The sequence below is a fragment of the Dryobates pubescens genome, chromosome 6 (assembly GCF_014839835.1).
Source record: "Dryobates pubescens isolate bDryPub1 chromosome 6, bDryPub1.pri, whole genome shotgun sequence".
Lineage (NCBI taxonomy): Eukaryota > Metazoa > Chordata > Aves > Piciformes > Picidae > Dryobates > Dryobates pubescens.
In genome coordinates, this window is record NC_071617.1 from 28,915,972 (window position 1) to 28,928,816 (window position 12,845).

At 39.4% G+C, this 12,845-nt stretch overlaps 1 protein-coding gene across 2 annotated transcripts in view; it reads right to left on the reverse strand.

Moving 5' to 3' along the window:
• THBS2 (thrombospondin 2) overlaps positions 1–12,845 on the reverse strand; it is a 36,671-nt gene that overhangs the window by 12,863 nt on the left and 10,963 nt on the right. For both annotated transcript variants that reach the window (XM_054162810.1, XM_054162809.1), the window contains exons 8-15: positions 10,474–10,644; positions 9,758–9,934; positions 8,462–8,635; positions 7,808–7,935; positions 7,542–7,694; positions 6,248–6,466; positions 2,565–2,672; positions 189–348 (exon numbers count right to left, since the gene is read on the reverse strand). In XM_054162810.1, coding sequence (XP_054018785.1) covers positions 189–348; positions 2,565–2,672; positions 6,248–6,466; positions 7,542–7,694; positions 7,808–7,935; positions 8,462–8,635; positions 9,758–9,934; positions 10,474–10,644 — 1,290 coding nt within the window. The remainder of the gene's footprint in view (positions 1–188; positions 349–2,564; positions 2,673–6,247; positions 6,467–7,541; positions 7,695–7,807; positions 7,936–8,461; positions 8,636–9,757; positions 9,935–10,473; positions 10,645–12,845) is intronic.

Sequence of the window (12,845 nt, forward strand, 5' to 3'; positions counted from 1 at the left end):
CCATTGTAGTCCTTTAGGAACTTTATGGACAACTATACTATACAGAGCAAATAGATCTTCTATTCCTTCCCCTGCATTTTTTAGCTGCTAGATCAAATTTTATTCCATGTATGTATAAAAGTAGGTAGTGAGCATAGAGCAAGCTGTAGTTGTGGAATGGCATTTTATTCCCAAAATTAAGAGCATACCATCTCCATCAATATCCACAGCACATGAGTCACCCTCCCCGTTATTATCTGTGTCAATCTGAGCAGGGTTGTGCACGTAGGGGCAATTGTCACAGCGGTCACCAACTTCATCCTTGTCATAATCAAACTGTCGAGGGTTGAACAGAAGTGGGCAGTTGTCCTAGTAAGAAAAAATAACATTTCAGAATATAAATCACAACTCATGAAAACTTAATATGAAGTGGTAACTGCATGATCAGTGGTAACTTTGATGATCAGAGGGCTGGAGCACCTCTCCTGTGAAGACAGACTGAGGGATTTGGGGCTGTCAGTCTGGAGGAGAGAAGGCTCCATGGAGACCTAATGGTGGCCTTCCAGTATCTTAAGGGGGCCTACAAGAAAGCTGGTGAGGGACTTTTTAGGGTGTCAGGTAATGATAGAACTAAGGGGAATGGAAAAAAATGAGAAATGGGTAGATTCAGATTAGATGTTAGGAAAACGTTCTTCACCACAAGGGTGGTGAGACACTGGAACAGGTTGCCCAGGGAAGTGGTAGAAGCCTCATCCCTGAAGGTTTTAAAGGCCAGGATGCATGTGGCTCTGAGCAACCTGATGTAGTGCGAGGGGTCCCTGCCTATGGCAGTGGGGTTGGAACTAGATAATCCTTGAGGTCCCTTCCAACCCTAACTATTCTATGATTCTATAACTCTTCCTGCTCATCTTGGACAGAGGCCAAAAACCAATCTATGAATCTGTTATTTTTTCAATGGACAAGCTCTACCTACACTGAAAATCTTGATGGTAATGGAGCAGCATCAGGGCAGCATCTGGACAGCCTGGTTCACTGTCATTTTGATTTTTGTACAAGCCATGTAAAATGTGTTCAATATCTCACTAGGATAGCAACAGGCATTTTATATTGTATCTGTACTCAGATACTAGAAAAAAAATTGTATCACCAGTATATGTGTGTTTTAAAAAAAATCAGAGTATCTTGCAAATTCAGGCCAACCTCCAATGCATATTATGGTTTTGGGGAAAAAATGTCATTCTGACTTTTTTGAAACAAACTAGCATCTACAGTCTCCCTTGCTAAACCTCATATTTTTATTTTTCAGTTTAAACAAAGATTGACTTTTAAGTAGGTTGTAATCTATTGCATATGACAAAGAAAGTTTCAAAAAGCGGAGTTAAAATGAAATAATCTTATTGACCCAAAATATTTCTTTCCATGAGACCATTCTCTTTAGTGGAATTTTGAAAAATTAATTTCACTTTAGTCCCTAATTTGAATGTCTGCCAGAACAAGAATTCTCATTTCACACGCCACAAAATTAAACACAGACTTCTGCAGAGGCATAAAGAAGTATTCAGTGTGCAAAGTGAAGAAGATTAAAACCAAACCAAGGCAGTGGGAGTAAGGGCTACATCAGCATCATTGAATCTGAAGTGAGATCATGTGGAAAAAAAATACATCTTTGAACTACTATTCCCCTGCTAAAGCAAAAAACATTTACTATGAAATACACATTTTACATTACTTGGAAATACAGTTTACATGCACAGGGACAAGATATGGAGGTAATTAAAAATTTTATACTGCTCAAAAAAATTTCTGGCTACATTTTTTCAAATGTATGTATTAAGTTATACTGCTTTATCAAATCATTCTTCAGTTTTTTAAATACTCTAAAGAGAGTCTCCATGAACACAGTTCTAACCTTAGGCTCCCTCTGAAGGGAGCAAAGAGGAACAGTAAAGTCCTAAAAGCAACTAGGATAAGTGCATCCTAAATGTGTTCAGGAAAGGCAGGGTGAAGTCCCATCTGGAGGTGCCTCTGTCCTTTTGCTCAACACACAGGGAGAACAGGTTGTGACTAACTGCTTATCTTTTAGGCTCTGCAGATAAATGAATTTCAGTCTTGTTGGCATATCTAAAGGAGTAAAGTACGGACAAGGCTAGGTACTTTCCTCCCATCATTTTCCCTTGATGTTAGCTGTGTTTATAGTTATTATTGCTCATCCTATTTTGTTTCCAACACACCTTAGATACAGTATTTACTGACTTTTTCAAATATAATGGCCATAGCATTCTCCCACTGCAAAATAAAAATCTAGTACCACTTTCCATTAAATTGCTTTCCTGTACACAAATGAACCCAAAACTAATATGGAGAACATAACTCAGCCCTAGGTTCCCCCGATTCTTTACTGTGCACAGCACTTCTCTCTTTTGACCCAACACATCTTAATCTGCATCAGATATCATTTATGGAAGGAAGTGCTGACTAACCTAGCTGAAAGTTTCTGAACAATAAAGCTCTTATCTATTGTAATTATTTCCCTTAAAACCAGCTACTTAGGTCAAATGTGCTGAAGACACAGAAATGCCTCTTACTTTATCATCTTCGACACCATCATTGTCATCATCCTCATCACAGGCATCTCCTTTGCCATCTTTATCAAAGTCTTCTTGGCCAGAGTTAGGCAGAAGTGGACAGTTATCCTATCCGAAAGAAATAATGAATACATTATGATAGAATAACTTGCCTGGGCAGAAGAATAATGTGGCACACCACAGACTGTAGAAGAAGAATCAATCACAAAAGCTTTTTAAAGTGACAGTCTGGTTGCTGACAAAGATGGTAGTTCTTGTGATGCCTTCATATAGTAAAGTAAGTGAAATACATCTGCAAATCATTCCATTTCCCAGCTCTCCTTCTGCTATAGGGATGTTTCCAGTAAATTTTAGATGAAACCACCTAGCAGAAAAATACATATCCCATACACACAGAGATGCCTTCTTATATCAACTTTTTATGGAAAAGTCATGAAGTATGTTCAAAGATTACATATAAAATTACAAGGATTGTTTGCCAGAAAAATAAAACTATAAGCCAGGAGACGGTCTTCAGAAATAGTTGTTCTGACAGAAAGTTACTGGAATGTAATACATGGCAATGAAGGGGAACACTGTAAGAAAGGGTTTTGGAAAATATGCCTTTGCACTCTCATGCTTCTATGGCTGTGAAAATAAAAGGCAAATGTTTTTGTTGTTTTTTTTTTTTAATATTTTGTACCACAGCTTTGTAAAGAATTGATATTTTAAACAAGCAAGTTTTAGGTTACATTGAAAAACTAAGAAGTGTAATAGCTTGCCAATTTTTTTAATACTGCTTTCAAAACTACTAAAATCAGTAAAAGAAAAAAAAAAAAGGAGAAAAAAAAAAAAGGATTGCAATTCTACCACAGGCTAAGAATAAATACACCTATAAAAATCCACTCTGTTATTCTCACTTTTTCTCGTGTTTCTTATCTTAGACCAAAACTGAATCAGCCAATACAGTGCAGAAACAACTCTTTTGTAATGCATAATGTAAGAAGATGGACATTGCAGGAAGGTTTCTAGCCCTGTTTTCAATTGCAGTAGTTCTAAGAGTATAGGCAATTTAAGAAATAAGAACTAGAAAATCTGTGCTAAGTGTGAAAAGCCTCAGGGAAAATCTAAATAGTTATGGCATGTTTTTACCAAATATCTGTGAAGAGCCTTGAGTGACCAACTCAACACCAGTCACACACACACACACACAAAACCCCACTTTTTAAAATAATTAATTAGTTGAAGCTTGCTCAATCACATTGCATGTTTATATCTGTATGTTTTTCTTTCTGCTTGTATTCTCTATAGAATTTAATCCAGTTTCAAACTGCAGTAGCAACATGAAGACTTCATGGGTAGCACGTTCCAATAAATTTTGCAATAAGAGGTAAAGGGATGGATGAGAGAGATTCTATCAGTACACTCTGAGAGTCACAGATACTAGAAGAAGGACTTGTTAGACACCACAGCGTCTGCTTGTGGAATCAGTCTTGAGGCACAAACACGCTAGACACTAGGCTTTGGTTCATCTATTGGCAAAGTTGTGTCTTATGAAAAAAATAATGCTACTTTCATGTGAATGAGAAAGACATTTTCAGTAAAAGAGATTGCTAAGATTTTTGATTGTGATTATTTACAGCTATTTGCTTTACTTATATAACTTTGCTTAGACAACAAGTTAATTTTGAACCATATCAGTTCAAAGAAAAAAGCTTTGGTTTTGTTGTTTTTGTTTTTGGTTTGTTTTGTTTTTTTAAACTTAATTACTCATTTAGGGTATTTCAGAACCTGAAAATATGTGGTATTTTTAAGGCGGAGTTGTTTGGGGGGAACAGGGAGTTCCCTTAAATGAAGTACCTGTGTCTGTTAGATCAACACATATGTTACAGAAACCACGAATCAATCTTTGGACACTTTTACTTCCTCATGAGTTCATTGTGTTGGAATTTTGATGAAAACTAATCATTTGCTTTTGCATTAACTAATCATTACCTCTTGAGCCAACATGTTACAGATTCTGATGACAGGAACTGAAAAAGAATATATGAAATGCAGTTGCTGAATTGGCTGGATCCACAATGAGCTGACCTTGGCTACAGTGAGGAAGATCAACATTCAAGGCTCAAATTGTCATCAATGTCTGAAACCCTTCTGCTGATAGAGCCATATTCATAACTTCCAGTGGATTATGCTTGATTGACTTCAGACTCTCTCAAACTTCTCTAGTCTTTTGATGTGTATTTTTGTGGTTTTTTTTAGCCAGTGGAGTGGCCTAGAACTCAGTCATTTTTGCATTTCTTTCCTCGTTTTTAACCAGAAGTTACTGTGCTAGAACTCTGAGAGTTTAGAGACAGATTGTTTTAACAACAAGGGAGAAACCAAAATGATTCAAGTCTGGTGGAAAAAATATTTCTGAAAACATCAGGAGGGACAGCATTGCTCTTGTAGCTATGATCAGTTCAGCAAAACACTTGAGCAAGTGCTCAAGCATGTTGGTAATCCAGTGTTGTCAGCGGTCCAATGGGTAGGTGTTTAAAACTGAACACTTGCTTATGTCTTCTGCTCAGATAAAGTTCACTTCACATTTGCTGCTGCAAATAGCATATTCTCCTTTGTATAGCCCCTGTCACTCAACCATCAGTGGGACCACTGTTTGGAACAGGGATCCACAGAACTGTCTGTTAGGGCGGCTGCCTTCACCCCTCATCTATTTGGGCCATTGTTAAACTGGGGGACCTGGAACAACTTATCTGGTTTTGCAGAGTAGTGTACCAACACCAAGATGAGATATCCCAGTGGGTTACCATTTTTTGAATAGTTTCTACTGAATACAACCTCAGGCCATGGACCTGAGGAAGATTTAAGAGCATGCTTCAGATGAGCACAGACCAGGTCCTAGGGAATACACCATAATAGACACCCACTGCTATACCTACACACCACCATTTTTAGGTTCCCTGATGCTTGTTTTCTCCCTGGTGTAGTAATTTTTCATTTTTAACTACAGCAGCACAACTGCAGCTGCATAACTGCAGAACAGGCCCTGCCAAGTCCAGAACCAATGGTGGCAGGTAGGCTATTATTCTCAGGAGGGTGTGAGCTGGGACTCCACATCTCTGAAGGGTAAGAGAGGCTACATTTCCCATCCTCTCCCACTGAGCTTTTGCAATAAGGAGAAACACACTGTCTAATTGCTCATATTCAATCCTCTCTTAGGTTTCTATTGCAAAAAAATATCTTCAGAGTGACCTGCTTAAATCTTTAAAAAGACAGAGTAGCTCAATAAAGGATTTAGAACTGTAGATGTTATATGGCTGTCAGTGTCCTACAAGCCTCACAGCTAGGATTTCATACCCACCTGTGCCCAGGGATTTCCGTTTATTTCTCCCTAGCTATGTGCACCACACCTGTGCTTCAGGCAGCTCCTGCTTGATGCACTAACTCTATTCACAAGCATCCCAACTTTCTGTGTATTCTGAGCAGGAATAAATCCAAAGCACAGGACTCTGGATTTCATCCTGAGAATTCCATAATGGATCTAGCATTAAGGAGACACACATTTCACATTTCCTAGAAAATTCACATGCTATAACAGTCAAAGCTTAATGAAATCAATCACCAGCTAATTCACAACTATTTAGAAAGAAAAAGAGATAAAATTTGTTTGTAGTATGGCATTTTTACCAACTTCTTTTGCTTACCTTCACACAATGGTAAGTTGCATTAGCAGCACAGACCAAGTTATTGTTAGGCCAGCCATCCAAATCTGAATCTTCACCACAGAGGCGTCCATCACCAGCATAACCTGTTCTACATTCACATTTGTACATAGGATCACTGAAATGGCCCAGATAGATGCACTCTGCAGACTTGTGGCAGGTGTGTGTCTTGTCTTTGCATGGATTCTCGGGTTCACAGACCTGTGACAGGCAAAACACTCATTGAAACCCAATGATAATTGCAGTTAGTTGTTTGTCACTCAACTTTGTCAAAACCAGGCCAGTTATTTAGATGCCTAAAGGCAGGAACTTTCTTTTAATTGTATTTAGTAAGTCATATTGCTCTGTCAGTTCACAACTCCAGACAACGTGTACAAGGAAAACAATTAAAACAAACCACAAGAAAAATTGGCCATTAGTCAACAAGCAATTAAAGCGATTAACAATTTCAGAACTCTATCTGCTTTCTTCCAGATGTTATTCATTGCCAGAATTTAACTGCAAAAGAAAGCAGACTGTATTCACCACTTTCCTTTAGTGTTCTGCTGTCAGCATACACGGATTACCTTGTTTTCTTAAATCAGAGAACCTAATGGTTTTTATTATCTTTCTTATCACTTTGCTTATTTTCCTGGACAGTATCTGAGAATCTTGCAGAGATGTTTTACATTTAGACTTCACACGTTGAACTAACCACAGACTGATTCAACAGCAACACAGAGAAGGCATCCCATTCTTTTAAACATTTTTGTTTTGTCTGTCAAACCGTAATATTCCCTATCACTTCATCCTGTCTTTTGATACCGATAGGCATTGGCCTAATGGAGCCTAAGAACTGAGAACTTCAGATACATGTCTGATGACACCCACATCAACAGTGTTGTATTTATGGAGAAAACAATCCTGATTAGTCATTGCCAATCCCCAGAGGAGGCACATGCACCTGAGAGAAAGAAGTTCAAAGCATGAGAATGCTTGGTCATGGCATTTTATACTCATTTGGTACAACTGTGCCAATACTTAAAGAAGATAAAACCCTTAAAAAAAACCAAAACAAAACAAAAAAAATCACAACCACCAAACAACCAAACCATCAACAACAACAAAAAAGCCCAAACCAAACAAACTAAAAAAACCAACCTCAAATTCAGTTTTTTTTGCTACTTAAACCAAAAATACTCTGGAGAAGCAGATATCTATTTCACATGCTTCCCTTCACAGATATTTTGAGGTGCAACTTACTCAAATTCATCAAATTCTTTTCAGCATCACTTACTTGCTTCTCTGTCTTAGCAACTTCCAGCCCCACTCCGTAGGGCTGACTTCCTTTATAGCGTGGAGGACATGGCAAGCAGTGGAATCCTGGATTTGTGTTCACACAGCGATGGATCTGATTCACCTTAAAGCAAACATCTGACACAGCTATACACTGCAGGGAAGGAAAAAAGAAAGAAAACAAGAAACCATTAAATGGTTGTGCAATTCCCAAATAATGAAAATTTCACAGTGATTTCCTGACATTAATGGAAACAAAGTCAATACCTCATCAAGATCCTCACAGACAGTACCATTTCCAAGGTACCCTGCAGGGCATGGTCCACATGACCAAGAACCATCTGGGTAACTATTGCATTCTGCTCCAGGAAAGCAAGGATTTGATAAACATCCATCTGGTAAAGACACATAAAAGTGTAAATTTAATTAGGAGCATAGGTATTCTCTGTTCATTAGCTTATCACCACTGCAGATGTTTAGGAAGAAACTGGATGGAGTGCTTGGTGCCATGGTTTAGTTGGTTAGATAGTGCTGGATGATAGGTTGGACTCGATGATCTCAAAGGTCTTTTCCAACCTGGTTAATTCTATTCTATTCTATTCTATCAGTCTCATCTCATGCAACACACCTCATGCAAAACCCCTTAGAATTAGGGTTATTAAATCAGTAGTATATTAAATGCATTTAATACAAAAACACTACAGATTGCTACATCCAATTGCATAAATTACAGCATACTGAAGCCCTGTTTAAGAAATGCATCCTTGTTCGCTGTGAAACAAGCGATGTGAAACGCATCCTTGTTCACTGATCTAAACAGCATCCAAAATAGTTAGATGTGCTTTCCTGGTGTCAATTCATAATTATCCATAACAGTAATGATAATTGCTCAAACTGAATAAAGAATAACTGAATACCAACCAATCGGGCAATCCTTCTTGTTGCACATATCATGTTGTTTGGTATCTCCAACACATGGCTTTCCTCCATACAGCGGCTCTGGACTGTTGCAGAGGCGAGACCTCTCACGAATTCCTCCTCCACAGGTAACAGTGCAGGCAGACCAGGGAGACCAAGGACCCCACCGGCCATTCACTAGGACACACAGAGGAGAGGAGAGAAGCATCACAGGCAATGTGCTGGAGACAACATTTGCTGCCAGTAACAACAACCCTGTCTTCAGATCCCTTACTGGAGATAGTTTCTCACTATGCACATAGGAATAAAGATGTTGACAAAGCCTTACACTGAGATAGCAGTATTTCAGAAACAAACAAACAAATAAAAAATATCCAACTGCTTTATAGGCATTTTTTGGCCAGTAATTCAAAACAACAGGGCCTGCCCACTGGCACAGTGTATTTTCATTTCAGTTGATCAGAAAAAGCACAGTGCCTCCAAAGCTCCCTAAGCTTTCATTTTGTACTGAAAGCAGGGTGGGACCACAGGATACAAATTTCTGCTGAGCCAAACCTTAGCTCATTGGCTTTTTTAATGGTGATGGTATGCTCAGTAAGACTGCAGCTATTATTTTTGTTTTGTTAATCAATTTATCAGTGTATCTTAAACAATAGTGTTTGACTCAGTTTAAACAACTTATTGCAGTGATTCTTCTGCACATTTTATATTGGTACAACTCTATTCATCCTGTTGTTAATCTTGAATTTTCTTGAAATACAAACATCTGTGAAACAAACTTGTGTTAGTTCTCGGTACTGTAAAAAAAGCATAAGGGCAGTGATGTATGGCCTTAATTAAATAATCTTTTCACTAGCTTCACATGCACAGGTAGATCAAAAAACAGATAAAGTGGCCATAGCTATTTAAGCACTTTTGGGTTAGAAGCCTGGAATCGGTTTCAGGCTCCTATCATATAAGTTAAAAGACAAGACTGAACAGAGGAGGGAATAAAGGAGGATACATATATAGGAAAAAGCTTCTTTTCAGATACAAATTGTTTATACTTTGGATATGCAGAGATAAATCACTAAGCTATGAAACCAAAATTTCTCAAATTCTTAATGTTTAAAGTCAAATCACAACTTAGGAGGTTTCCAAAATCTCTGATTGTGTTACTGTCTTCATTTTAAAAGCACCCTTGTATCTTATTTCACCCCTAAGCTATCACAGAAATTCACTGTAACTTAGGCTGAATAAAGACAAGAAATTGAGTTGCAATATTATTGCATCACCTTGGTTTCAAGACCACTGACATACCTGGACATGGAACTTTCTCACACTTCTCTGTTTCACGTCCATTTCCCACACAGTTCTTCCCACCCATCTGTGGGACAGGGGAATTGCAGAGGCGAATACGGGTGATATTTCCTACTCCACAGGTAACTGAACAGGAAGACCAGGGAGACCAGTGACTCCAGCCACCATCCTGACGTACTGCCAGAGAAAAGAGCAAAACTCATGGATTTAGTCCACTTGTAGAAGTAACATGAACTCACTTGGGAAGTTAACCTTCTAATTAAGCCTCTCGCTCCATCCTACCACTGCCACTTACAAAACCCAGCATGCCAGCTCAGGCATTCAAGTAGTTTTCTTATGAACCTCAGTGATCAGCATATGGCTAACATGGATGTTAGATACTTTACTTAGAAATAGACATGTTCCAATGAAACAAAAACTTTAAGATGTACATTTGGACATCTAGTAGCTTCAGCAATAGTATTAGGTACTATCATAGCTTGGATATAGCAGCTACCTGCAACAGTATTAACTTGCAGTTCTGGAGACAGAGCATGATCTTTTAGGCACCTCAAATATAAAAGTAGTTTGATATATTGCAGAAGTCTTCTGTGATTATTATATTAGTGCTCAAATACTGTCCTAACTATTCAGTGTTCATAGGAAGTCCAGATTAAGCTTGCTTTTGCTTAGACATCCAGAGAACATTTTTAAAAGGAAGAAATTCTATTACTTACTGCGATGGTCACATTTCTTAAAGCTACACATCCTTGTCTGGATGTGTGGTCCTGTACAAGCACTCCTGGTGACATCACATGACCTTCCTCGCATCTGAGTCCCAGAGCCACAGGTCACTGAGCACTTTGTCCAGTCTGACCATGGTGACCAGCCTTCCTCACTGTCATCAGCTGCAGAGAAAATGGTAACAAAGTGCTTAGCAGAAGGGTTTTCACTTCTCTTTTTCTGTAGAATGTTTACTTTGTCCTTTATATCTCTCTTTCTCTGTTTTTGCTTTCCCAAGGTGCATTGAAGTTAGGGAATTACAGTTAAATGTAATGAGAGGTTAGTCCAGTAATCCAGGATCTTCATAAAGGTGTGTGCAATGTTTGTACAAAGCACTGACTTTTTGAGGAAAAAGAACATCTTCAAAACAGATTAAGCAAAAAACTCGAGTCCTAACTGCCTTTGACTTCAGAATAGAGGTCAGTATGATGAGATGTGGCCCCACCTCTGAGCATAACATAACATAACATAACATAACATAACATAACATAACCAAACCACATTTCATAGATTCATAGAATACCAGGTTGGATGGGACCTCAAGGATCACCTAGTCCAACCTTTCAGGGTAAGAATATAGTTTAAATGAGATGGCCCAACACCCTGTCAAGCTGGGCCTTGAAACTGTCCAATGTAGGGGAACCCACCACCTCTCTTGGGAGTTTACTCCAATGTCTAATAGAGCGAAATTTTGTTTTTTCCTGGCATCCAGTCTGAATCTCCCTACAGCATGTTGTACAAATATGCTCTGAATAGGCAAAAAACCCTCTTGAGTATATTCCAATACATTTTTATTTAGAACATTTAAGCAAACATTTTATTCTATAGCAGACATGCCTAGTAGACAGTAAAGGATACTTAACCCACACTGAAGTCACTTAATCACTGAAATTATTAAAACTGTTGTCACTCCAAAGTCTAGTTTTCAGCCTGCAATGCTGTCTTGAATGTGGAAGACTGTTGAAGTTCATGAGTAAAGCACACAATCAACAGAGCAAAAGAAGCTGGAAGGAACCTCTGGAGATCACCTAGTCCAACCCCTTTGCCAGAGCAGGTTCACCTAGAGCTGGTTACACAGGACAGCATACAGGTGGGTTTTGAGTGACTCCAGAGAACAGGTAGCCTGTTCCAGTGCTCTACCACTGTCAATGGAAAGAAGCTCCTCCTCATGTTTATATGGAACTTCCTATGTTCAAGTTTGTGCCCATTACCTCTTGTCCTGCCACCGGGCACCACTGAAAATAGACTGGCTCCATCCTCCTGACACCCACCCTTCAAATATTTATAAGCACTGATAAGATCTCCCTCTTCTCTAAGCTAAAAACCCCCAAGTCTCTCTGTGCCTTTCTTCATAGGAGAGATGTCCTAGTCCCCCAGTTATCTTTGTAGCCCTTTGGTGTACCTTCTCAAGCAGTTCCCTGTCGTTTTATAACTGAGGAGCCCAGAAGTGGACAGAGTACTCCAGGTGAGGCCTTACCACAGCAGGGTAGAGGATGAGAAAAACCTCCCTTGATCTGCTTGCCACACTCTTCCTGATGCATCTCAGGACACCATTTACCCTCTTAGTCACAAAGGCATGTTGCTGGCTCATGGTTATCCTGCTGTCCTCCAGGACTCCCAGGTCCTTTCGCAAAGGGCTGCTTTCCAGCAGATCAGCCTCTAACTTGTACTGATACAAGGGGTTATTCCTCCACAGGTGCAATACCCTACACTTGCCCTCCTTGAATTTTGTAAGGTTACTTTCTGCCCAACTCTGCAGCCTGTCTAGGTCATACCAGATGGCAGCACAACCTTCTGGTGTCTCAAACTCTCCCAGTTTTGTCATCAGCAAATTTGCGGAGGATACACTCTATCCCTTCATCCAGGTCATTGATGAATATACTGATCAGGACCGGATCCAATACTTACCCCTGGGGAACACCACTTGTTATGGACCTCCAACTAGACTCTGTGCCACTGAGCACAACCTCTGAGCACTATCTTTCAGTCATTTTCAATCCACCCCACTGTCCATTCATCTAACCCACACTTCCTAAGCTTGCCTATGAACATGCTGAGGGAGATGGTGTCAAAAGCCTTGCTGCAATCAAGGTAGACAACATCCACTACTCTTCCCTCATCCATCCATGTGGTCATGCTCTCTTAGATGGCTATCATGTTAGTCAGACATGACTTCCCCATGGCAAATTCATGTTGGCTACTTCTGATAGCCTTCATTTCCTCCACACACTTTCAGATGATGAAGAGAACAAGCTGTTCCATCATTTTCCACAGATGGGGTGAGGTTTCCTGGGTCTTCCTTCTTGCCCTTATTGAAGACTGGTTT